The sequence below is a fragment of the Sciurus carolinensis genome, chromosome 5 (genome assembly GCF_902686445.1).
Source record: "Sciurus carolinensis chromosome 5, mSciCar1.2, whole genome shotgun sequence".
Lineage (NCBI taxonomy): Eukaryota > Metazoa > Chordata > Mammalia > Rodentia > Sciuridae > Sciurus > Sciurus carolinensis.
The window spans coordinates 56,547,658-56,575,349 of record NC_062217.1 but is presented as its reverse complement, the minus strand read 5'-3'; the positions used below and the strand labels follow the sequence as shown (position 1 = coordinate 56,575,349).

Below are 27,692 nucleotides of genomic sequence, written 5' to 3'. Positions count from 1 at the left end.
ACCTATCATATGTCTGTCTATTTTCTATTACTGGCAAATATGTCTATACAAAAATTGTTTATTCTGCTTATTAATGAATATAAGGACAAAAGTCATTTCTTCAGTTGGAAAGTGTATCATGTATGGTTTCAGTTCATTCTTTTTCTTATTTTCACATTGTTCTTAGCCATTCTAGCACTACCTTTTCTTCTTAAGCTTTATTGTTTTAAGTGTTTATTCTGAGCACGTGTGTAGAATAATTTCTTCCTGATTGCTAAGCAGAATAATTCTGCCTTTCTTAAAAATAGCCACTAAAAATGAGACTTTCTCAGTAATTGTCTAATGGTGATTGTGTTGTTAAAGTTGGAAATGTTATGATAACTTTAAAAGAAAAGTCAAGGAGCTTATACAACAGTCATTTAACCATTCTTTTAGCGGATGTATTTTATGGTTGAATTGTTTTATTACAAACATCTATTATAAATCCCTAGAGTAAAATCCAAATTGCCTTTTATGTCTCTAAGGCAAAAACAGAATAGAATCTCTCAATAGACAAAATATAAAAGTGATTTAAAATATGATACCTCACAGAAGCATGGAGAAATTCTTTTTTCTTTAAAAAAAATTTCTCGTTATTTACCCATATAATTAAAATAGAGCACATTTATAGATAAGCAAATACTCGTTACCCTATATGTCCTTTGAAATAGGCTTACTTGTCATGTTTAACACTCAATAATTGGATTCTACAAGCCATGGGAATTAAAGTTGTATAAATTATTGAAATAGGTTTTTTTCAGAATTTAAAGCAAAATGTAAAATGCTTTCCTATTTTCTGTAACACTAACTCTAAATTCTTCAATGCAATATTATAGAAAATATATTGTCTGTTTATTTTCTGTTTATATGACATTATACCATACTTTACCTGAACATTGCAACCCAGATAAATCATTTGCCCAGATTTCTTAAAGATAATATGTTCATTTTTTAATACTCAATATGTATATACAATGTTTCTGCTATCATGGAATTTATAATTTAATGGGATACTCAGTCAATACACAAACACATAGGCAAGATCATTTCAGATAATGAGGATTATCAGGAAGAAAACTCAGTCAGTGATATGGTGTTGGCGAGGATCACGGATATCTAGTTTTTATTCCAATGTGGACTATAATTCCAGAAGAGCTATTGAAACCTGAATGATTTCAAAGAGTTTCCTCATGAAGAACCGAAAGAAAAGCTTTCAAGTAAAACAAAGAAAAACTTTCAAGAGCAAAGATTCAACTCTTATGTTAAGTTCAAATTTTATTTCATACATAATAAATGTAATTCTAATGTGGTTAAATATTAGGGTTTAGGGGGAATGTTGTATGGAGTAAAGTTAGAAATGGTATTGAGTTTGGTTCATGTAGAGCATTGTAATGTGTGATAGCAATTAGTTGTACTTAAACAATAAAGAAAAGTCTTTGGAGTTTTAAGGAAGTAACATAATGTAACCTAATTTTTTTTATAATGATTAATCTATAAGATGGAAAAAGAAGGGAGAATGGATTTTAGAAAATCAAGGATATCATAAGAAAAAGAAGTTAAAATTTATTATAGTTTTCCAAGTGACAAATAATAGGGGTTTGAATTCAAATAAAAGCAGAATTTGAGTTACAGATTATAGATATAATTGAGAGATAGACTCAACAGAAATCGTTTTTGGACTGCAAGAAATAGAATAGCGAATAGTGACAGGGAAGAAAAATACTGGAAATACTGGTTCCACTGAACCATTCTGCCATTCACTCACTTTCACTAACATAACTGGGGGTAGTAGTTTGAGGATAAGGGTTTATACCCTGCATATCACTCCAGGCAAGGATACTCTTGAAAAAAACATTTAAAATCTGCATATATGACTTTTTGACCATAACACTTTGTTAATTAACTTATTGCATTGCAAAAGGAGGTCTAAAGATAAAATCATATAGACCATTGGACATTACATGGTTATATTGAAACTTAGCTAGTAGTACACAGTGAAACTGTAATAAAACAAATGGAAACACAGCAACTTAAAATATATTTTAGGAAAGAATGAACCAACAAAGTGTAACAAATACTGATATGAGACCTAGTAAAGTGAAGTCTGAAAATAAGTTACTGATTTTACTCCTTTCCTTATTAGAATTATGTTCTGCTGTATTTTTATCAATTCAAATGATTCATCCTAGAGCTGTAAATTATATATATTTGGAGTTTGTGTGTGTGAATATATATATATATATATATATATATACTATACATATATATTTTTATGTGCATACTTATCTGAAACATACTATATGTATAGGTGGACAGATATGAATATTAATGTGAGAAAGAATTTTGTTATAATGAAGAATTGGCTCTCATTGTAATGGGAGCTGAGAAACCTCATCATCTGCCATCTGCAAGATAGAGACCTAGGAAAGATGGTGGTGGTGTAGTTACAGACTGACTCTAAAGGCTTGAGAAATAGAGAAACTATATATACCAATTCAAGAGCAGTAGAAAACTTTTATTCTAACCGTTACAGGAAAAATAGGTTAAATTCCTCCTTCATCATTCTTTTTGCCTTTTTGCTAGGGTGGAACTGCACAATTTCATGTTAGTTTTCCCTGTGCTTGAATATTTTCCTCATTTTTCAAGGGCATGGGGCAAGGGCCTGTTGCTCAAGATTATTAATGGCTCATAGACATTTCCTTTAAGACTCAGTATTTCCCTCTCTGTATCCTAAATCCATATCTTCAAGTTCGTAAAGAAACATTTTTCTGTGGTTAAAAATGAATTCATTTTTTTCTTACATATATAGGTGAAGAAAAAGGTTAAATTTTCTCAACATTTCTGCTTAAAGTATGAGTTTGAGCATTTATATGAGATTTGGTTATGCAATAAACAATCAATGAGGTCTTAAGTAGTAAGCTAATTGTCACTATATACTAGGTTGTTTATTGAACCTTTAGTAATTAATTAAATTGCCTACAAAAACATTCTAAAAATTGAACTTCTATTAACAATTATATTGTGAGTAAATTCAATTACCATTAACACTGTGTGTAGAAAGCTTTTCAGTAGTTTGAGCCTCAAGGCTAAGATTACATTTCTTAGATGACAAAGGCAAAACTTTAATAGTTTAAAGGAGAAAAAGAAAACTTTGTGGTATTGTGTGCATACTATGTTGAAAAATTTTCTCAAAAGTCCTAGTAGCAGCTACATAAAATCAACTTCTTAAAAATGCATAGTAAAGATAGAAAAGACTTTTCTTACTTTCTATTTTTTTAATTGGTATATTGTAACTATATGGGTTCATTGTGACATATTCATATATGCACAGAATATAATTTGGTCAATTTCATTCCTTAGTACTTTCCCTTTCTCTCCCCTCCTTATTCCCCTTGATCTCCTTCCTTTCTTCCACTGGTCTCACTTATTTTTTTAATTAGTGCATTATAATTATACCTAAAATAGAATTTATCATGATATCTTATTGCATGCACATAACATAATTTGGTCAATTTCAACCCCCTGTGCCTTCTCTTTCCCTCCCCTTCTCTTTCCCCCTTTATCCCCTTCCTCTACTGTTTCACTTTCTATTATTGTGAGGTAGAATGGTATTTTTTTTTAAGTCCAAGGGTGATATAGAGGCAAAGGGAAAGAGAAATAGAGTAAAAAACAGAACAAGAAAGGTTACGTGATGCCAATGGAATGGGCCTTCAAGTAGTGTTTGTTAATTTTAATGGCCAGGAGGTTGGAGATTTATAGTCAAGATGGAAAAGGGCATCAAACCGTGGGTAAAAGGCACAGTATTAGACTTGAAGCTCCTACCTGCATCTCCTTCAGAGGAGCTGGATCTTTGAAGTACCATACTACAGAAAGTTTACATAGGGGGAAAAATATCACTGAATGGCTAAAGGTTTGAATGTTTGTGCACCCTCCAAAATTTATATTGAAACCCCAGAGAAATAGTATTAAGAGGTGAACTCTCATAAGGTTCCACCCTCATAAGTGGACCAATGTCTTTTAAAGGACTTTAGGGGGCAAATTCACTTTCCTGTGCCTTCTGCCATGTTAAAGCAGCAATGCAATTTAAAAGCAGAAAACAGCCTTCTCCAGACATTAAATTTGTCAGCGTCTTTATCTTGGACCTTTCAGCCTTCAGAACTATGAGAAATAAGTTCACATTATTTATCAGTTGCTCCATTTCAATATTTTGTTATTTTGTTAGAGCAACACAAATTGATTAAGATACAAACATGAAGTTCTCTGTATTATCCAGGGTTGTGTCTAAAAAAAATGTTTTTGTGTATAAGTGTGTGTGTGTATGTGTGTTTAGTTTTCGAGTGAAGTCATATATATGTTTGTGTGTGTATATATATATATATATATATATGGATATAAATATTTAGATACAGGTACATTATATAGGTAAAGTATATCACTAAAAAGAAAGACAAATTGTAAAATCAATAGAGTAAAAGAATAGAATACCAAAATTGAAGAATAGCACAGGAATAAAAGTTTAATAGAAAAGACAAACAGAAAGCACAAAGAGAACAAAATTACTACTAAATGTGTAGATGATATTACATACAAAGAGATAAAATAATTACTTAGAAACAGAAACTCGAGTTATTTGCACTTTCATAGAGCAAAATGGCACACCCAAGTAGAAATAAACCAGAAAGATCTGAAGTAGAAAAGGAGTTTAAATGTATAGAATCATCTCCATTAAAGTGATTAGTATTTATATAAGACTTTCAATTCATATATAATTTTAAGATTCAAGATCTCCAATGGCATTAAGATTTCAGAGATATTATTAATACACCCATTAAATGATTGAGATGTGAATAAAAACTATTGAAATTCCCCTGCCATATGCATCACTAAAATCTAAAAAATGAGCTCAGAAATATATATTCTAAAATCAAAAAAAAGGTAAAACACGTTCATAGTTTTAAATTTTCAAAATTTCAAATTTAATATCTGGTATTACTTCCTAAGAAGTTTAAGCTTTTAAGCAGTAATAACTAAAACATTTTTTTTCTGTGAAGAACCCATTTCTCATTGTATTGTATAACTTACCTATTTGCTACTTACTACATTCCATTTTTGAAATTCATCTATTAATATTACCAAAGCTACATTTTCTTTCTTTGACATATGGTCTATATTTTCTACTCTACTCACTGTAATGAGAGCCTTTGGGTACCATGTGAGTGTTTGTGTGCATGTGTGTGTGTGTGCGCACGTGCGAGTTTATAGTTATTCCCTGAGAAAGTAACTTTCATAATTATATGGAAGTCACAGATAAATCTAAATCCTAAATATGGTGGACATACTATTATTTTTAGACTGAAATACAAACAAATAAAAACAAGTATAATCTTAATCCTTTTAATGAAACCACTATCACTAAAATAATTTGAAAAATTTCCAGGTAGTCTCATTTATTTTTTTTTTACCTACTATCCTTGAATAAAATAATTGTTACCTAATTTTAATAAAAAATTTTAGTCTGAGTACTTGAAATGAGTAATCTGGCTTATTATATTTCAGTTTTTGGATTTCTTATCTAATAATTTTTTTTTAATTTAAACAAGTGTTATTTTCTTAAGAAATTTAGCTATCTTTCTAGACTTTAATATCTTAATCTGTTATGTTCTGGTGTCCCATATATAGAACACCTATAAATTTAAATTGAGCAACAAAGTTATCATTAGTGTATAGTGGTTGCTCAATTTAGGTTTTTTTTAAATTTATCTTTTAATTTTTTATAGACTGCATTTTGATTCATTGTACACAAATGGAAACATCATTTCATTTCTGTGGTTGTGCATGATGTACATTCATACCATTTGTGTAATCATACATGTACATAGGGTAATGATGTCTGTCTCATTCCACCATTTTTCATACCCCCTCCTTCTCATTTCCTTCTACATACTCTAAAGTTCCCCCATTCTTCTCTCACTCCCCACCCCCACCATTATATATCATTCTCCAATTATCAGGAGAAACATTCGGCCTTTGGTTTTTTGGGTTTGGCTTATTTCACTTAGCTTGATATTCTCCAATTCCATCCATTTATTTGCAAATGCCATAATATTATTATTCTTTACTCCTGAATAGTATTACATCATGTATATATACCAGAGTTTCTTTATCCATTCACCTGTTGAAGGGCATCTAGGTTGGTTCCACAATCTAGCTATTGTGAACTGAGCTGCTAAAAACATTGATATGGTTGTGTTACTGTAGTTTACTGATTTTAAGTCCTTTGGGTATAAACTGAGGAGTGGGATAACTGGATCAAGAGGTGGGTAATTCCAGGTTTTCTGAGGATTCTCCATACTGCTTTCCAGAGTGGCTGCACCAATTTGCAACTCCACCAGCAACATAAAAGTGTGCCTTTTTCCCCACATCACGTCAACAACTATTATTGTTTGTGTTCTTGATAATAGTCATTCTAATTGGAGTAAAATGAAATCTTAGAGTTGTTTTAATTTGCATTTCTCTAATTACTAGAGGTGTTGAACACTTTTTCATATATTTATTAATTGTCTGTGTGTCTTCTAAAAAGTGTCCAATCAATCTAACCAAAGAGGTAAAAGATCTCTACAATGAAAACTACAAAACATTGAAGAAAAAAATTAAGGAAGACCTTAGAAGATGGAAAGATCTCCCATGTTCTTGGATAGGCAGAATTAATATTGTCAAAATGGCCATACTACCAAAAGTGCTATACAGATTCAATGCAATTCCAATTAAAATCCCAATGATGTACCTTACAAAAATAGAGCAAGCAATCATGAAATTCATCTGGAAGAATAAGAAACCCAGAATAGCTAAAGCAATCCTTAGCAGGAAGAATGAAACAGGGGGTATTACAATACCAGAACTTCAACTGTACTACAAAGCAATAGTAACAAAAACAGCATGATATTGGCACCAAAATAGACAGGTAGATCAATGGTACAGAATAGAGGACACGGACACAAACCCAAATAAATACAATTTTCTCATACTAGGCAAAGGTGCCAAAAATATGCAATGGAGAAAATATAGCCTCTTCAACAAATGGTGCTGGGAAAACTGGAAATCCATATGCAACAGAATGAAACTAAACCCCTATCTCTCACCCTGCACAAAAATCAACTCACAATGGATCAAGGACCTTGAAATCAGACCAGAGACCCTGCATCTTATAGAAGAAAAATTAGGTCCAAAACTTCACCTTGTTGGCTTAGGATCAGACTTCCTTAACAGGACTCCCATAGCACAAGAAATAAAAGCAAGAATCAATAACTGGGATAGATTCAAACTAAATAGCTTTCTCTCAGCAAAGGAAACTATCAGCAATGCGAAGAGAGAGCCTACAGAGTGGGAGAATATCTTTGCCACTCATACTTCAGATAGAGCACTAATTTCCAGAATCTATAAAGAACTCAAAAAATTCTACACGAAGAATACAAATAACCCAATCAACAAATGGGCTAAGGATATGAACAGACACTTCACAGAAGAAGTTCTACAAGCAATCAACAAACATATGAAAAATGTTCACCATCTTTAGTAATAAGAGAAATACAAATCAAAACTACCCTAAGATTCCATCTCACCCCAATTAGAATGGCGATTATCAAGAATACAAGCAACAACAGGTGTTGGCGAGGATGTGGGGAGAAAGGTACACTCATACATTGCTGGTGGGGCTGCAAATTAGTGCAGCCACTCTGGAAAGCAGTGTGGAGATTCCTTAGAAAACTTGGAATGAACCTACCATTTGACCCAGCTATCCCACTCCTTGGCCTATACCCAAAGGTCTTAAAATCACAATACTACAGAGGTACAGCCACATCAATGTTCATAGCTACTCAATTCACAATAGCCATTCTGTGGAACCAACTTAGATGCCCTTCAATTGATGAATGGATAAAGAAACTGTGGTATATATATATACAATTGAATATTACTCAGCTATAAAGAATAATAAAATTATGGCATTTGCAGGCAAATGGATGAAATTGGAGAATATCATGTTAAGTGAGATAAGCCAATCTCAAAAATCCAAAGGACAAATGATCTCACTGATAAGCGGATGATGACATGTAATGGGGGGTGGGAGGGGGGCAAGAATGGAGGAAGGAAGGACTGTATAGAGGGAAAAGAGAGGTGGGAGGGGTGGGGGGAAGGAAAAAATAACGGAATGAATCAAACATCATTACTCTATGTAAATGTATGAATATGCAAATGGTATGCTGATACTCCATGTACAAACAGAAACAACACGTACCCCATTTGTTTGCAATAAAAATAAAATAAAATAAAATAAAAAGTGTCCAGTTCCTTGGCCCATTTATTCTTTTTTCTTTTCTTTTTTTTTTTTTTTTACCAACCAAATTTTTTATTTCTATACAAATCTGAGACTTTTGCTAAAGATAATTTTAGTTTGGAGAACACCAACTTGGTAAAGTGCTCTGCTAAGCTTTACATTTAACTAAGTGTAACTTTTTAAAGTACAATTTAGAATCCAGAAGATATGGTAACAATAATCACAGATCTGCATAGGTTAACAAAAATCAAAGAATAGCCTTAAATCTCTTACATTTAGGAAACAGTGTTAATTATCAGAAATTTACTTAGTCAAAGCAATCATATTAAGACACATCTTCAAATGACAGTGTGGCTCTTCTATGTCAGATACGTTAAATAAAAAAGAGCACTTACTGGTTATCTTGCTGGTAAACTTACATAAACTTTTCATTTTGTAAATTTTTACGTAACACTTAGACAAGGCTTTAGGCAGAACTCTCAGATGCATACATATACCTAGTTGCATATATTTAGGGTGTCAGCTATGTCATTATAACATAAATAACAGTTGTTTTTTTTAACCAGTTACAAAGTAATCACTTAAGGCTTTAAAACAGGTACAAACCCTAATTCCTTTAAGACTTAGTTTTCCCAAGTAATAAAACCTAACAAATACACAAAAATTATCTCAATAGTTAAGAACAGATCAATGTTTCAGATTTACTTCATATCATTACATTAAAGTTCAAATAACTTAACTGACTGCTAATTATAGCCAATTTATAAACAAACACAAACTTTTTGAGATTTACCTTCCACAAACCTTCTGTGACTTACTTAGACATTCACAACTTTGCATCCTAAGTTTTGTCCTCTTTTTTTTTTATTTTATTTTTTTTTATTTTTTATTTTTTTATTTATTTATTTTTTTACGTTTACATAGGGTAATGATGTTTATTTTTTTCCCTTCCCCCCCACCCCTCCCACCCTTTTCCCTTTATACAGTCCATCTTTCCTTCATTCTTACCGCTCTCCTTAGCCTAACTCTAAACCTAACCCTAAACCTAATGCTAACCCCTCCCACCCCCATTATATGTCCTCATCCGCTTATCAGCGAGATCATTCGTCCTTTAGTTTTTTGAGATTGGCTTATCTCACTTAGCATGATATTCTCCAATTTCGACCATTTGCCTACAAATGCCATAATTTTATCATTCTTCATTGCGGAGTAATATTCCATTGTATAAATATGCCACAGTTTCTTTATCCATTCATCAACTGAAGGGCATCTAGGTTGGTTCCACAATCTGGCTATGGTGAATTGAGCAGCAATGAACATTGATGTGGCTGTATCTCTGTAGTATGCTGATTTTAAGTCCTTTGGGTATAGGCCAAGGAGTGGGATAGCTGGGTCAAATGGTGTTTCCATTCCAAGCTTTCTGAGGAATCTCCACACTGCTTTCCAGAGTGGCTGCACTAATTTGCAACCCCACCTGCAATGTATGAGTGTTCCTTTTTCACCACATCCTCGCCAACACCTATTGTTGCTTGTATTCTTGATAATCGCCATTCTAATTGGGGTGAGATGAAATCTTAGGGTAGTTTTGATTTGCATTTCCCTAATTACTAGGGATGTTGAACATTTTTTCATATATCTGTTGATTACTTGTACATCTTCTTCTGTGAAGTGTCTGTTTTTCTAAGCTTTTAAATTATTTTTGAAATAAATATCAACAGTAAAAACTGCCTTGTCATATAACTCTTACCATTTGAAACTGAATTTTTGTGAACTAGAACAATTTTAAGATATTTAGAGATAATTAATTTTAAGACATTTAGAGATTTAGTTAATACTATAATCTTTTGAGATAAAAAGATAGAATTAAGAGTAAAATGATATCTCTCAAAACACTGCACCAGTATCATCAGTAGGATAATGTAACTGATTTAAATAATGGGATGTTTTTTTTCCTCTGAGGATTATATCAATAAACTTCCCAACAGACCCAGAGCAGGAGATAAAGGTTTATTTTTGTAAGGCCATCAATAGTTTATTCTTAAAATGCTAATGAATAAGATCATCTTTCTTACCTTGAAGTCAATTTCAGGATGCATAGACTAAATGAAAGATGGAGAAGAAATTCAAAATTACAACAGAGATTCCATGTATGGTCTAAGGATGTACTCTTATGTTTATTTTTTGTTGTAGTAAATCATATTAACTGCTTCAAATAATAAATAAAATACCATTTTTTAACATGTGAGAACTATGTTGGAATGGGAACATGATAGAATGTTATGTTCTTGAGCATAAATACAAAATTGAAGTTTAGACTGAGTCACTAAGATAAATGGATAATAGATTTAAAGCATATTTTATATGATATAAAGCACGCTCTATACAACATTTTATTAACTAATTTCATGAACCTGAACTCTCACCATATTAAATGTTTTAAATAGTTGAAAATTAAGAGAAGATATGAGTAAGAATTTCCTGGCAGAGTGTTTTCTGTGAGACTTGAATTTGGGGTAGGGGATATGTGTCCCAACACTTTAAGTGATAAATGAAATTTTGGCAGGATGTCCAAAAGAGCTTGATACATATTCCCAAGAGTTAGAACAGCTGATGTCTCATTTCAATGTGGAAAAGCTAACAGCAGAATTGAGCAAAGAAGAGTTGTTAATTCATAAGAGTTAACCTTTAATAGAGAATTTTTGAAAAGCAATTCTTTGACTTTTAGTATATACATGTAAGAGACACAAACTGCAGTCATTTAGAATCATCTGATAGGTAACCAGGAAGGCAATGAGAGTGAGGTAAGACAAAAGAAATAAGAAATAGATAAAAAAAAAAAGGAGACATAAAAAAAGGATGAAGAAAAAGGATTTTAATTCAGAAGTCCCATATACTTTTCTAGGGACATCACCCCCTAAAATTGTCTCTCTTCTGGGCCAATTATCCCCAAATATCTGGGAAATAAGTCAATATACCTATGCACTATTATTAATCCCAAAATCAATTAAGCAAAGAGAAATACAATATCTTGAGGAATCTATAGTTTAGGGGACTTTTGAGCACTATCTATTGGTCATGTAAAGAGAACACATCAACCTAATGATCCTGAAACTGACCATATCCATAATCACTGGACTGATATCAAACCACATAGCTCTCTGTACCCACCCCTCACCAAGTTTCCTTTAAAAGTAGAACTGGAAACCCCAAACCATGTCTCTCACTCTTAGTATGGTCTTCACTCTCCCTCAAATGTGTATTCTTTGCTTTATCCCCAAAGATCTCTCTCTTGAGATTGCCCTCATTCTTCCTTGAATGTGTTTCTCCTTTGTAAATAAACTTCTGTCTATGCCTTAACTGGTGCATGCTGAAATTCTTTTGGATTATGTATGCCAAGAACCCTACTGAGTGGAGTTCCCCCTTCTCTCCAGGAACTTCTTGGGCCCTTCTTTGGAGATATCATGTCTTCCAAAGAGGACTACTGGAGAGAAAGCCTGTGTGGAATAGGCCAATGAAAACAGGGAAAACTGCATGTCCAAGGAAAGTAAATCACCTGAGTCAAGAAAAGTATAATTGAAAGATACAGAAAATGAAAAGAATGACCTTTAAATATCTGCTGGTCCCAAAGAGCACATTACATTCACAGTTTCAAGAACTTTTTGGCAAGATTTTCTATTCCCTTTTTTATCTTCGCATTTTGAACCTGAGTAGGCAGATGATGGAAATTGGGTAGAAACACAGGCAAGACTAAAGCAACAACAATCAAGTATTTCTTTTTCTGAGCAATAGAGTCCAGTAAGAGATGAGATATATAATTATAATTAAGTAAAGTAATGTGTTGGTTGCTACATGGTTCTAGATAATTTTAATGGTAGAATTGAGTTTTTACATATTCTTGAAAGAAATCTTAATCTAAAGAAGGAAATATTCCCTTGTGAGTATATTTCAAAGGATAATTACAGAAAGCAATGTATAAAATGTTTTTGATTATATCATATGAATCCTACTTGTTTACCAGATACATATAAATTTATATTTCTGTGTGTATATTTCTATACAATATGAAAAATGTTAATGAGAGTTGGTAAATTGGAAGCATCAGCATGAATTTTTGGGGGGAGGACACTGGGATTTTACTTCAGAGGTACTAAACTACTGAACCTCATCCCCAGCTCTTTTTATTTTTTATTTTGAGACAGGGCCTCACTAAGTTGCTGTAACTGGGATGTGGGTGTGCACAACCACACGAAACCCCTCGGCATGAATTTATGACTTTAAAAGTATCTTACGTTTTCTATGTGACTAATAGACAATCTTTTTTTTCCACTAAATCATTATACCTAATGCACATAATTAGCTACCAGAAACTGTGTATCTCTTATGACAAAATTTGAATTTTTTCTATCAAAAGGAATCATGCTACCCTGGAGTCACTGACACTAGATCTTGAGGCTAGAAAAACACAATGTGCCTGAAACTTTCTTAAAGATTCTTAAAGCATTAATTTCTGGAATAATGTTGAACAAACAGGTTTGCAACTTCTTCTATCACCAAGAAACTGAGAATTTGTGCACATACAAATTTGTATTCTCTTCTTCTCTCTCTCTTTCATAGTTTCAAATCTACAAAAAGAACCACTAAATCATTCTGACATCATGACAACTTAAAGTTTAGTATACATAATGTCCATGTATTCTCTGTATTCTCAAATGTCAAACATCAATCAACACAAAATATTTAAAATTTCCACTAATATTTTCCACATCTTCTAACAAAGTAATTGAGAAATGGACTAGAAATCAAGATATACATATATATGGTTTATATTTTACATAATTTAAAATTTATCTACTAGTTTTAGAAAAGGTTGAATCAGGACATAAATAGTAGGGCATGTTGACTATCTAAAATTAGCTATACCAAATGTGGGTCTATTATTAAAATTCCAAGCTTCTTCTGCTTTCTTAAATATGCCAAGTCTCTTATAAATTTATGGGATTTGAAAAGGTTCTTTTCTATGCCTGGAATATTTTCCCAGCAGCATTTTTCAGTCGCTCATTTGTTTCTTCTAAGTATCTGCCCAAATGTTCTCTCCTTATGCAAATCTTCCTTTGAAGGACTATTTAAATTTTTTTCTAACCCTTTGCTCATCTTTATATTACTTATGTCATTTTTAAAATTGCATTGCATAGGTATTAATTTTTAAATTCTTGTTTATTTTCTTTTTTGCCTACTAGAATATAAGCTTCATGAGAGAAAGGATTTTATCTTACTCTTGTCTGTTTTAATTGTCTAAAATAGTTTGTTCTATAGGTACATCCTCAATAACTACTTGTTGAGAAAAGAAACAAATGAACTTTTTCAGAAAATCACATTTATTTCTAAAAAAATTTTTGAAGCTATTTAAAATTATATAATTGCATGTACATCTATGTAGATTATATAATTTTACAAAATGTGTAACTGTTTCACAAAAATCCAAATAAAGTTAATTATATTTAAATTTAGGAAGTGAAGTTCAGTCATGAATGTATGGCCAGCCTTAGATTTGGGTATACAGATGAAATTCATATCATTTTCCTGGTGATTAGAATTAGGTTAAAAAATCCACTAAAATATTGGTATGGACTTACATATATTTAGGCAATTCTTAGACTCATCTCTCAGCTTGGAAAGACCAATCAGTGAAACATGAAACAAATAAACTCTGGGAAACACATGAAGTATACACTGTGATTTTTTTGCATTTGAATTGGAAAGCTTAGAATTCTGGTGACACCCTTTTTGACATCCATTGTATCAGACTCTGAGACATCCAACAATGCAGAAATATATTTGTGAGTATACATAGAACTTTGGAGGTCACACTGAAATGTGTCACATGACATCACCAAACTGAAGTGAAACAGAACCTCAAGATTAAGGAAATTCCTCATCTGCATTTTATTATTTTGAACGTTCGTTTTTGATTAACCACTACAACTTTTGTAGATATTAGCTCACATAGTCCTAAAAAATATAAAAGTAACTTTTCTGTTATGAAAGTTACATTTGCTTTGCCTAAAGATTTTTCATCAGTTTAGTTCTTATAATTCTGAAGCCTTGAGTAAGAACACAAACACTTCTAAATACCTGCAAAAGTGTTGGTTTTTTTTTTTTTTTTTTTAATCAGATAGTTAATGTAACATACACAGTGTTCTGAGCATAACTGATTATGGAAAATTGTCTTCTTCTGATGAAGTAATCTGCATCTAGATTGTGTCACTGTGGTAAAAACAGCTTCCTCCAAATTTATTTTACAAGGAAGTTGGTAGTTTGAAATGATGTTACCTCCTTTAGAGAGAAAAACATCTTTTGAAAAACATTTTTTTTCTTTCAAAAAGGCCCTGCTGCTCCAAATTTCTTGAAATATGCTCTATTACCTTTTTAGAAAAATTTCCTCTTTCAATTGTTGATTGGAAGGAGATTTCAGTGTCATAAATACTCTGTAATAAAACGAACACAGAAGACTATAATCTAAATCAGTAATAAGCAAAATTTTTATTACAATATAAATTTTTATAGTTTTGGAAGAAAACAAGTTATTAAAAAATTAACATACTTATTGATTCTAGTGAAAAATATAAACTTTCCATGTAGTAAATATTTACTTTCTTTACAAGTATTACCATTTATTAAGCTTGAAATCATCTGGCAACTTAGGCACCCAAAGCGCTTTTAATATGACCAGGGATGCATGACCACATAGGGGCTGAATTTATCCTCCTCAGAAAAACTTGTCTGGCATTCTCCCCACTCATTCCTTTATAATGAACAATCTAAGTCACTCTGAGAGTTGCAACCAAGTGAACAATGGATCCAGAAGCAATTGTTAGACCTTATTTTTTAAATCATTTTGCAACTCAAACAGAAGGCAGTGTGATATAGTGAAGTGTCTTGTTTTGAAGATAGGCAAATTTAGATTTAAATAATGACTGTCTCCCACTGACTTTGGGATTTTAGGATTTATTTACCTTTTGGGTCTTGTTTGTTTGTTTTTTCATGATAGACATCCAATGAAAAGTGGTCATTATTATCCATACCCCAGTAAAGATATAGAATGGTTAGAAGACTGGTAAGTGATTTCTTCTGTACAAAGAAATAAAAAATATAAAGAATTATTAACATAAAGTTAATAACAGCACAGATATAAAAGAGAGTTAGATAAGGCAACTATAAAATTTTTAGAGTAGAATATGACATTCCAAAGAGTATCATAAATATAATTAAGGTTTTCTAGATTATTGAACATTTCACCTGAATCTGCAACAAATTTAATATTGAATGACATTATCCTGAGTACTAACTATGAGGCATGCACTTGGCATGGGCTTCAAATATGATCCCTGTCCTCAGTGTAAGTTAGTACAGGTAAATCAGTAATTATATTATGTGCAAAAAGTCTTAGATGTCAAATATGATGCTAAGTGGATAGAGAAGGAAGGTTACATTAACACCGTGTGTATTAGGGATTGGTGGGCAGTGAACATGTGTAATACCAGCAAAAACTGAAGACCAGTGAGTGAGGAATGAATGGTGATGGAGAAGCTTGAGAATGAAGTGAAAAATTTCCCTTATATAATTTTCTTTCATATCACTTCACAATTTATAATTGTGTCAGTATACAATTGTGTATTTAATGCCAGTGTTTCCCGCTTCCAAGTATATTCCATTAGCTCTTGTCTCTTTTGTCCACTAAAACATTTTATGCCCTTCCTTAATGATATAATTTCAGTCTGGAATGTCCTGTAAAGTCTCACGTGTTGAAGGTTTTGTTCCCAATGTGGCAATATTCAAAGGCAGGGCTTTTTAGGAAATGATGGGATCATGAAGGCTATAACTTCACAAATGAATTAATCCATTTGATAGAAAAATAATTTGAATGAATTTTTGACAAGTGCTAGAAACTGTAGGAGGAGGTGGGACCTAGTTACAGGAATTAAGTTACTGGGGTCATGCTCCTAGAGGACCATAGGCCTAGAGGAGGGACCTAGTTAAAGGAATTAGGTTATTGGGGTCATGCTTCTTAGACTGACCGCTTTCTCTTCTACTCTTTCTTTCTGCTTTCTAGATGCTATGAGTCTGAGAGGCTTTCCTCTGCCACACCCTCCTGCCATGATGTTCTGCCTCACCTCAGACCCAAAGCAACGGAACCAGTTAACCATAGACTGAAACCTCTGGATTGAAACCTCTGAAATTGTATCCAAAATAAATCTTTCCTCCTCTAAATTGATTTATTCAATTATCACAGCGATAAAAAGCTGCATAACACTTAATTCACCAAACTACCACTAATTGAGTATCATTGCTTCATCCAGGATCACACTGAACAAGCACTCCAGCAGGTTAAGGAAAGAGTTTTTCATTCCTATAATGTGTGCTTGTAGTTAACTATTCTGCAATGGGTCACCAGAAAGGCACTGATATTTAACATCCTGGTCCCACTCTGAGTTTTATAACCCACATTTTCGCCAAACTTAATTATCATAAATATTTAAATTTCAACCTTTTAAGTAGTTTGCTATCTGGTAATATTCTTGACCACTGTCCATACATAAAGTAGAATTTAACCTCAGATTGTCTCTTTTTTTTTCATGTAAAGTGACTATGTGATATACTGATTGATATCTGCTCACTGTGCAAATTTATCTTTTCCACAGGATTTCAGAGTCACTACTGCCTCTGGACCTAACTCCTGAAAACTCCAATTTTGAGTCGTATGTTAGCATGTTATGAAAAACAATTTACAATAATGTTTTCCCGTTCGTGGTCATCTCATGCAAAGAACTCCCTGTACACTTGTGTACAGAAGGAGGAATGATAGTATAGCACAAGTAGGCTGAAAAGATTTTCAATTACTTGCTGATAGAACTTTCTTATGTCTACAGAACACTGAAAACCCTATCACTTGAAGATATCACTTTTAATTGACGATCATGTTTGTGACTAACCTAAAGTACTTGGCGGATCCATCTGCATTCATGTTATGACAAGAAATCCCACTTACATTGTCATTTGGTATACGCTATAATTCAAGTTACAACGGATTGGAAGTTTTTTTTCATAGCAAAAAATTAGAAAACATGGAAGCAAAGCCATATACTTTTGTCTTCAACCCTCATGATCATTTAACCCCTGCCAAGGATTTCTGCCAGTCAAAACATTTTAATTGCCATTCCAGACTCTGGTGTCTATCAGGGATCCACAGACTCCTCATTTCAGGAATTAAAGCACTGATTCTGGGCCTATGCCACTCTAGATTCTCCCTTGGAATCAGGAAATTCATTTATTTCAACTGCAGTAACATCCATATTATCATCATTATAGCATTTATCAAATATGTTAATGCTCTTATTAATTCACTTATTATTATTGTTGTGTCATGAATCATATTTATATACTTACAGAATATATAGCTGCTCCAGCATTTCTAATTTTCTTATAAGTTGGGTTCCAGGTTCTGATTTAACAATGCTCAAGTCTAAGTAGTTTGCAGCATTTCTAGTAGCTTCTTGGTCTATGATTATTTCTAGATTTAAAGCTAATTACACTGAATGATAATGATGTAGCACAATGTCTTTAGTGAATTTAAATTGTTGAATTAAAATCCACTAAACATGCCTGTATTGAAAACTTATTCTGAATTAAACCTGTGTTCTCCCTCATATCCTTTCTCCTGCAATCTTCCTTATTTCACTTAAATTTAAATGATAGTTTCTTGTACTAAAAACAACAGTATCCTCCTTTCTTTTCATCTAAACTTCCATTTCATGACCAAGTTATACCTCCAAAACTTATCTTAAGTCCAACTATCTCTCTTCCATATATTGCTTTCTGGAATGGTGTGTTTGGAAGAGAAGTAGGAGATCTTGTACGAATGATAAATCAGGTGGTGTTCTTTTATTGCTGGTAGCATTCCAGTGATGTCTAATACTGTGGAATAAACTCCAAATCTTTACCATAACCTACCAGCCTATTATTATCTGGTATCTGGTATAGGTATCTGCCTATGTCTTCAGCCTCATTTGTAATATATTTTCCTTCTTGTGGTCTCATTTAGTGACTTTTTTATTATTTCAAAAACCTCCTAAGCCGACATGTTGAAGCTCTGGACCTACTTTTTCTTCTATAAGATGCAAGGTCTCTGGTCTGATTCCGAGGTCCTTAATCCATTTTGAGTTTAGTTTTGTGCATGGTGAGAGATATGGGTTTAGTTTCATTCTGTTGCATATGGATTTCCAATTCTCCCAGCACCATTTGTTGAAGAGGCTATCTTTTCTCCATTTCATATTTTTGGCTCCTTTGTCTAGTATGAGAAAATTGTATTTATTTGGGTTTGTGTCCATGTCCTCTATTCTGTACCATTGATCCACCTTTCTATTTTGGTACCAATACCATGCCGTTTTTGTTACTATTGCTTTGTAGTAGAGTTGAAGATCTGGTATTGCGATACCCCTGCTTCACTCTTCCTGCCAAGGATTGCTTTAGCTATTCTGGGTTTTTTATTCTTCCAGATGATGACACATAAGGGGGTGTGGGAGGGGTTAGTGTTAGGGTTAGAGTTAGGGTTAGGGAGGGGGGCAAGAATGGAGGAAGGAAGGACTGTATAGAGGGAAAAGAGGGGAGGGAGAGGAGGGGGGAGGGGAAAAATAACAGAATGAATCAAACAACATTACCCTATGTAAATTTATGATTACACAAATGGTATGCCTTTACGCCATGTACAAAGAAACAACATGTATCCCATTTGTTTACAATAATAAAAAAAAAAACCTCCTGAACTTCTCTCCCCCTACAACAATGTTTGAAAAACTACTATATCCATTTCCCCATCCCTATACTTTTTCACATCATTCTGTGCTCTGCTTACTTCTCACTTTTCAGGAAGGTCTTCTCTGATTGCCTGTCTAAAATATCACAGCATTTCTTCAGGTTCTTACATATTATCCACTTTATTTTTCTTAATATTTACAGCATAAAATCATATTCATTTACTTACTAGTTTAACTTATTTTCCTGCAGTAGGTGGTAATATAATGAGGGAAGCAATTAAAACATAAGTTAATTAATGGTTACATAATCAATATGTGATAGTTAAGGAAAAACATGAAAATTCTCTGAAGGAAGGCAAAAGAATTTATAATGGAGATGATGGAACACAAAATATCACCCAAAGAAAATCGGTGATATTACAATCGGTAAGTTATAAGGAGAGAGAGAGAGAGAGAGAGAGAGAGAGAGAGAGAGAGAGAGAGAACAGAGAAAGATAGCTTGCATTTTCAGCCTCTTTTTACAGAAAGATAGTGATAGCACTATTCTAGGAACAACATATATTATAAACAGATTACCACTTTTCCTGTGTGATATGAAATGGAAAATTTGATGTTGAAGAAAGATAAAATAGTTTATTGGAGGAGAATGAGATTATCTCCAAACTTTGGAATTTCAATGAACTTCTGGAAATTAATCATGAAAAAATACCAAGAAAGTATTTAAAGCCTCTCATGTATGTAAACATATTAATAACAGGATGCTCAACAGCATTATATCGAAAATCACATTTTCAGTACAGTGATAGATAGAATAAGAGAGCAAATTTCAAAGAAAAAAAAATTCAGTAGTATGCATTCGTCCTAGTTCACAAATAAGAAATAATTTGGGGAATTAGGAGACATAATTTGGCCCCTGGATAATGTTCACTGCTATGTGAGGTAGGAATAATTCAGTAGACTTTTCATAAAGTAGATGCAATATCTCTTGAGAGTAACTGCTCCTCTATTCTTTCATTCCATGGTCATCAAGTAACCTTTTGATTAATAATTAATTTTCTTATATAGTTCAAATACCAGGAGGTGAGCTGCCCTAGCTAGAAAATGTGATCACTAGAGTAAATTAATATATTGAAAATCTGATTTATTTATCAGTCTCTTGTGAGTTTTGTTAGCATCAAACCAATTTGGACTTGAGAGCACAAAAAATTCAGTTTCTGAACATTCAAGACAGGATAAATATTTTATCTTGGTTATTATGAGTTTTTTTATTCAGTTAGCCTAACCAATACCTAACTATATATTTTTATTTTGATTTCAAAAAATTGTCTGATTTCCCACATTTTTTGAATAATGTAGTAATTGAGGATACTAATAGTTTCTCAGAACAACTGTTAGTAATTTTTGGCACAGAATGGAGCTAAGATTATGGGGCTATGATGATAATTTAAAAATAAGTGTCCCATATAATCCAGGAACTTATCAATATCCAAGTAAATCTAATTTCATACTATTTAACATTAAACTATAAAAATTTTTACTGTATGCCTTTACTTAGTTTTTCTCTGCAAAATAAGTGAGAAGATATTAAGTGAAATAAGTGAGATATCAATAAAAATTTTTTTAACTTTTTCTTATGAACTTTTTTTTCACAGACAGTTCTTGTGAACAGTGGGTTAGGAATTTTGTGTTTTTTTTGATTCTGCTTAAGTATTATGATGTAAATGTTTATACTTAAGATATCATTTATATTTTAAATTTATACTTATGATCTCTTTTATGCTTTAAGATCCTTTAAATTTATATTATATATATATACACATATATATATATATATATATTTGCAAACTACATAGAAATTGCCAAAATATCTACCATATAATGTGTAAAAGATTAACTTAGTATTGATTGAATGAAAGCTCTGTGTGTCGAGTTTATTTGTTTAAAGTAACAGGCACTAACCTTTGTTAACTTTGGCAAAATTGGAAGGAAGAAAGTAGTTCAATGATTCAAAAGAAAAGACTACAAAATAAGTAAGAAATAAGTGGAATTAGGGCAATCTTCCAAATTTATGTGACAGCATATTTGAAAATAGAGAATTATTAGATAACTTTTCATTACCACTAGTAACACTCTAGAATATTTTACTTTTCTAACTTAATCTTATTTTTAACAATTTGGTTCCTTTTTAATAATGTCTAAATTTTAAATCCATGTGTACTTTGAATAAGCAATTATAAAAATATCATCTTAAACATGTACTCTCTATGATCCCTAATAGAGGTGTTTGTGAATTTAACTATTTTATATAAAAAAGTGAAATAAATGAGGAGTAAATTACTATGCAAAAGAAAACAGTAATGCAACTGTGATAAATTTAGGTTGCAGATATTAGCAATCCATAGTTTAAAAGGAACCATTTATTAGCATGCAAAAGAAAGATAGTTGATGAGGAAATAAAAATCAATAACTTTCCACTTTCCAAATGTGTTGTAGTGAGATAAATGATCAAGAGTAACACCTCAATTATCAGTATTTTTCTGAAGTATAAACAAAGTCACGTGAATAGAACAGCAATGATTACATATGATGTGTCAAAATGCATTCTACTGTCATGTATAACTACTTAGAACAAATTAAAAAAATAAAAATTATACATATAATGGATCATTATAAAAAACTAAATAGCAAATAGATCTAAGAATTTCCAAAACATAGTACAATAAATATCACTTTAAATGGTAGGTATTTAATATATAAAATCTGAAAATTGTTATTGTAATCAAAAACAATTCTGCATATTTCAATATTTCTATAGCAATGATTTTAATTAAAAATTAAATGCAACAACATTAGGGTTAATGCCTGATCCTAAAATGCATAAAAATATATATGTGTGTGTGTGTGTGTGTGTGTGTGTGTGTATAAATATATATATATATATACACACCAGGGAAGATATTCAGCATATGGTTTATTGGTATCATTTCTGGGTCTTTTTCTGTTTGGTTTCTTATTTTTCTCATTATGGATCACATTTTTATTCTTTCCTTGCCTAATACTTTTTCATTGAATGCCAGACATATTGAATTTTTGCCTATTGAGCATTGGATATTTTTACAAACTATACATATTCTTGAGTTTTGTCTTGCCACACAATTAGGTTACTTGAAAATAGTTTGATCTAAAGGCAGAGCCAAAGCAGTATTTAATCTTGTATTGACATTTTTTTACTACTAATCCCATACTTCTTCAGTACTCTAGCCAATGTCCTATGATTATTATTATCATTTCTATTAAAGGAGTTATAAATTATTCATGTTCAAGAAATTCAGTCCAGTAGGAAAGTAATTGGTGTCAGGAGTAGGGTTGAAACTCTATAATCTTATTGTGCTTTATGTCAGAAAGCTTAGTACCTAGGCTATCTAAGAGATTATAGAGTATAGGCTTTCCAAATATTACTGTACATAAAAATCACCAGGGCTGATTCCCAGGCTTCAGAGTTTCTGATTTAATACATCTAGGGTTAGCTGCAAGGACACAATTTTTTTAAATTGCTCTCCATATGATGGTGAGGCAGTAGTCTATAAATTACTCTGTGAGGAGATCTGGTCTAAAATTTGAGAAAAAAAGTACATGGGGATTTAAACTGGAATTTATTATCATTCTAGAGAAACAAATGGAAAGACAACTAACCCAAATTCAGGGATAAGGAAAACTTTCAGTAGGAGTTAATTTAAAGAATGTTTAAGAAATGATAAGTCAAAAATGTTCAGTCTCTTTATGGGGAAAAGTGTAATGATGGGAAGGACTAGAAAAGAATATATGACATATTTAGGTAACAATTGGGTTGTTAAATAAGAACGAATTCACAAGTTTTTTTTTTTTTTTTTACAAAATAAATACTAGGCAAAGAGATTATAAACAGAGATATAAAAGCATTAAAAATAAATCAATATTTTGTTAAAGCCATTCAATAAGGTATGAATTTACCCTTAATTTTAATTATGACCATATCCAATAGTAGATATTTTGATATGTACTTGTTCTCTTCTTCATATAATCAACACTTATTTGAAAATTTTATATGTATGGTATAATTAATTATATTTCTAATAGTCTAAGGCCAAACTGATTTACTTTTCTACCTAGTCACTGAGCATAGGTACCATATAACTTCAGATTCTACAGTAGTCCTCAAAATATTTTACAATACTTGAGACCGTTATCTATATGACTTTGATTTTCCTATATACAATTAGAATTTATCAATTCTTTGTTGTATGCTATAGCCATGATACACAAATAAAAAATGCTGATACCCATACATCAGACAATGTCATCTTTTATTCCTTACCCTTATAAAAGACATGGTCTTCTTCATCCCTCTTAATTACAAAAAAAGCTGTATTTCTATGTAAAAACTGAAATTTTGGAAAGAATCAGACGTGATCAAAAATACTTTTAGCTTTATAGTCAATGACTATATTAGCTTTATCTATACCTTGGGATGATTAACATTTGAAATACATTAATAGAATTGACATGACAAAAAACTTTTCTGGCCATATCTAATATTCTTTTCATAAAATTATAATATCTGTAATGGAGGTTGTGACAATTAACTGGAGTGATACTAAAATAAAATTTCATTGTTACAATGAATGGTGTTCTCGAAAAGTGATTATAACTCACTGTCTTTGTATTCGTAGTTTTCACAGTCCCACCATCAGATCAAGAGTATTAAAAATAAACTATTAGTAAGGGCTACTCCAGTAAGCAGCATACCCCCCAATGTTTCAAGTGAAGGGACTACTAGCAGACTTCTGTGTTCTGGTTGAGTATGTTGGCAACATACAGAGAAAAGCAACCATAGGAAACTACTTCAACACCCAAGTCTGTCCTTAAGGGAACAAAACAGTGTTCCAGGAATCTACTGAGAAGTACACTTGGAAATGCTGCACCGACAAACAGAAGTGTGGGTGACCGTCTGAGACCTCGTCGCCAAACTGGGAACCAGAGAGATGGCCAAGACTGACCCTAAGACAGTGCGGGACCTCACCTCGGTGGTTCAGATGCTTCTGCAGCACATGCAAGATAAATTTCAGACGGTGTCCGACCAGATCATTGGAAGAATTGATGATATGAGTAGTCGCACTGATGATCCTGAGAAAAACATGGCCGACCTCATGACACAGGCTGGGGTGGAAGAACTGGAAGGAGAAAACAAGATACCTGCCACTCAAAAGAGTTGAAGGTTACTAATTACCCTGAAATCTGGAACATCATTTTCCCAAGCCAAGAGAAGACTGAATGGTATTTTGCAACTAACTACTAAGTGTAGACAGGTTTTGTATTATAGTGCATTCTTATCACATACTATATAGTGAGTTTTTAGAGTGATTTTTCTCCCCAGTTTCTTAAACATGGTATCTTCACATCTTGGAATTTGGTCAGTTGTGCTCTTAATTATTAAACACTAAAATTTCGGTTATTCCTACAAAAAATTGTCAAAAATTTTAGGGCATTTTTGTGAAGTCATTTTTTCCTGCCATTCTTTTGTAGTAGTTGCTGTTTGATAAAAGTTGCTGTATAATTTTTTATTAGATAAGTAGTAAATCCTTCGATTATTGTTGGACTTGGTGAAGTAAAACATTTGTAGAGTTCAGATTCTTTCATTTTTAGCACAAAATGACTGCTGTGCTAACACTAAATAATATGTTGGCAATACCTTTCCAAATGGCTAAAAGTTGTTTATTCAGAAATGTCTGTCACTACTTTATTGCCAAAACTCAAAACTGAACTGCAACTTATGACTAGTCCATGAGATCAGATGCTAAAGTCAGTGAAAAGTAACCACTGCCACTGTACTGCATTAGCATTTTTAAATACAGGGAATACCGAATAGCCTGCTGTAATGAGGTATTTGTTTGTTAGAGTTTTGCATGAGATTCTATTACTTCAGTAGGCCTCTAGTTGTTCATCTACAATGGTTACCACAGAAAAAAAAAAGGGCAGGATTTTAAACTCAATTTTTCCATCCTTTCTTTGCTCTACTGATTGAAGAAAAGAAAAAGGAGAAGTGCTGAGACTGTGCCAGTCACTTGGCTAGAAAATGATGAGTGACTGGTAGTAGGTTCAGGTTTTTGAACTATTTCTTACCCAAATCCTTGCAGAGTAATAATTTTTGTTACTGATTATAAAAGACAGAGTTAATAATATTTGCCATTCAAAAATGCCGTGACAAAAGTGCTGAGCCTAGAGTCCCATATTGATGACCTGGCAGGCAATCCCTGTGATTGTCAACACAGAGAAATTTCCTACAACCAAAACTTGAATGCCTGGAAATGCGGAGAAATGCATTGGTTGTCCTAAAGGGAAATCCCTATGAAAACAGCAGGGTTTAAGTTTCCCATGTCACCAGTCTCATTTGTATTGCAAATATGTAATACTAAGAAATATTTTGTCTTGTTTATAGATTATATGGGGCACACAGTCAGATTCTGTAATGAAATCACCAGGATATTAGCGAACTGCAGCAGCTCTGAGGTGGGTCCAGCAGCATGTTCGGACCGGGCCAGCTGCAGTCTGCGTGCAGGGTGTGTTAAGGGTTTCTGAGGGCAGTAGAAATGGCAGGCTGCTGGCAGTTGGAGGATGGCAGGGACTTGGGGAGGAGTTGACTTTCTTAAAGTAACATGTTTCAGAGGCCAAAAATAAAGGTGCCTGAAATTCAGAAGAAAGAAAGAAAGAAAGAGAGAGAGAGGGAGGGAGGGAGGGAGGGAGGGAGGAAGGAAGGAAGGAAGGAAGGAAGGAAGGAAGGAAGGAAGGAAGGAAGGAAGGAAGAAGGAAGAGAGAGAGAGAAAGTAAGAAAGGTTGCAGTACCACAAGGAAGCTACTACTTCCTAACACATAGTGATAAAACATGGAGCTAATAGGAGAGAAACGACTAGCTCTACTCTCCCACTATGCTCTGAGCTGCTGTCAGTAACTTATACTATCTAAGCAATACGAAGCCATGGGGCAGTGTAGCCCAATGACAGTTCACAAGGCTTAGTCTCCAGGACCTCCATCAAGGTGAGGAGAGGAGAATAATATAAGACAATCAAAAAATAAGCAGCCTGGCATATTTTATTGTTATATGCGAATTGTATAAAGTAGTGTTAAACTTCTAAAAAGAGTTGACAATTTTTATACACCACTCTCCATAAAACCAGTATAACTTGCAATTAATACTTTGTGATGCTTTGGTTAGTACAAGCCTCAACCCAAACTGTAAAGCACCTCACTGTTATACAAATGTTTTCATGTACCATGGCCCTACATTTCTATGACTATATAAATACTTTTACTGATGTGAATTTTTTTCCTTTTATTGTCTTGTTTTACAATGTCTGATATTGTTTAAAACTAATGAGTTCTCATTTAACAGGTGATAAAAAATGAAAGATTCACTTACCAACATTAAAAAAATTGACAAAAGTTTTCGATTGTTATTTTAGATCATTATTTCTATATCTGGTCTTTCTTTTTTTTTTTCTTTTACCCTGAATGTAGTAATAATCATTATGACCCAGAAATGTATCATATTTTATGGTCATATTTTCCTAAATTTTAACCTGTGGAAGTTAATATTTTACATAGGTTTATACAGGCTAGAGAAATAACTGGCAGTACATTTATGGAAGCTGCATTAGCCACAGGTAGATAAAGAACCCCACCAAATGGTATATCTTTTCTGCACTGAATCACACCAACTGTATTCTTACAGTATGTTTTAAACATTTTAGTGTAATGTACCAAGTAGTTTGAATATAATTGAATGTTAGAAAAGGCAAAGAGAAAAAAAGTCAACATTAAAAAGCTAAAAATACAGTATGCTTCCTGTAGGGGAGAAAATAAACTTTAGACATTTAATAAATTAGGCTTTTATCCCTAAAAATTATATAAAAGAGGCACTTAGAAAATTGACTAAGAAGCATACTGTACATGTCTATAGAGTAAAAATAGCAACAATTTTAATATTCAGAATTTTATTAGTAGTATTAGTTTTGAAACAAGTCATTTATTCAAACATGATTCAGCTATTCAAGGATCTTTGCCTTTATATATAAATTTTTTAATGAGCTTTTGAAATTCTTCACAAAATTCTGTTGGAATTTTAATGAAGTTATACTAAGATAATAAATTTAAAAACTGACATAATAGTAACATGAATTTTAGTGAGTCAACAATATCTATTTCTCCATTTATTTAAGATTTTAATTTCTTTTAGCAGTGTTTAGGCTATTTATTATGTGATTACTGAGGTTTAGTTTAAATCTATTAATCTTCTATTATCTTGTATCTCTCCTGTTTTTTGTTCTCCTTTGTATCCCTTTCCTCTGCTTTTTTTTTTTTTTTTTTTTGATTGAATAATGTTCATAATTGCCTTTCATCTTCCAGAAGCTCATTAGCTATAACTTGTGGGAAGCCATCCATGTTTAGCAGAATCATGGTTAGCTGTACCATGGGATACAGAGGTCTGACTCCCAGAA

The 27,692-nt window shown here is 32.5% G+C and overlaps 1 protein-coding gene across 1 annotated transcript; it reads left to right on the top strand.

Annotated features, from left to right (window-relative positions):
- The first annotated feature begins 24,182 nt into the window (after nt 1–24,182).
- LOC124984448 (heat shock factor-binding protein 1-like) lies at nt 24,183–24,413 on the top strand. Its single transcript, XM_047552037.1, has one exon. It carries the CDS (start codon nt 24,183–24,185, stop codon nt 24,411–24,413), a length of 231 nt encoding a protein of 76 aa, XP_047407993.1.
- The last annotated feature ends 3,279 nt before the right edge of the window (nt 24,414–27,692 follow it).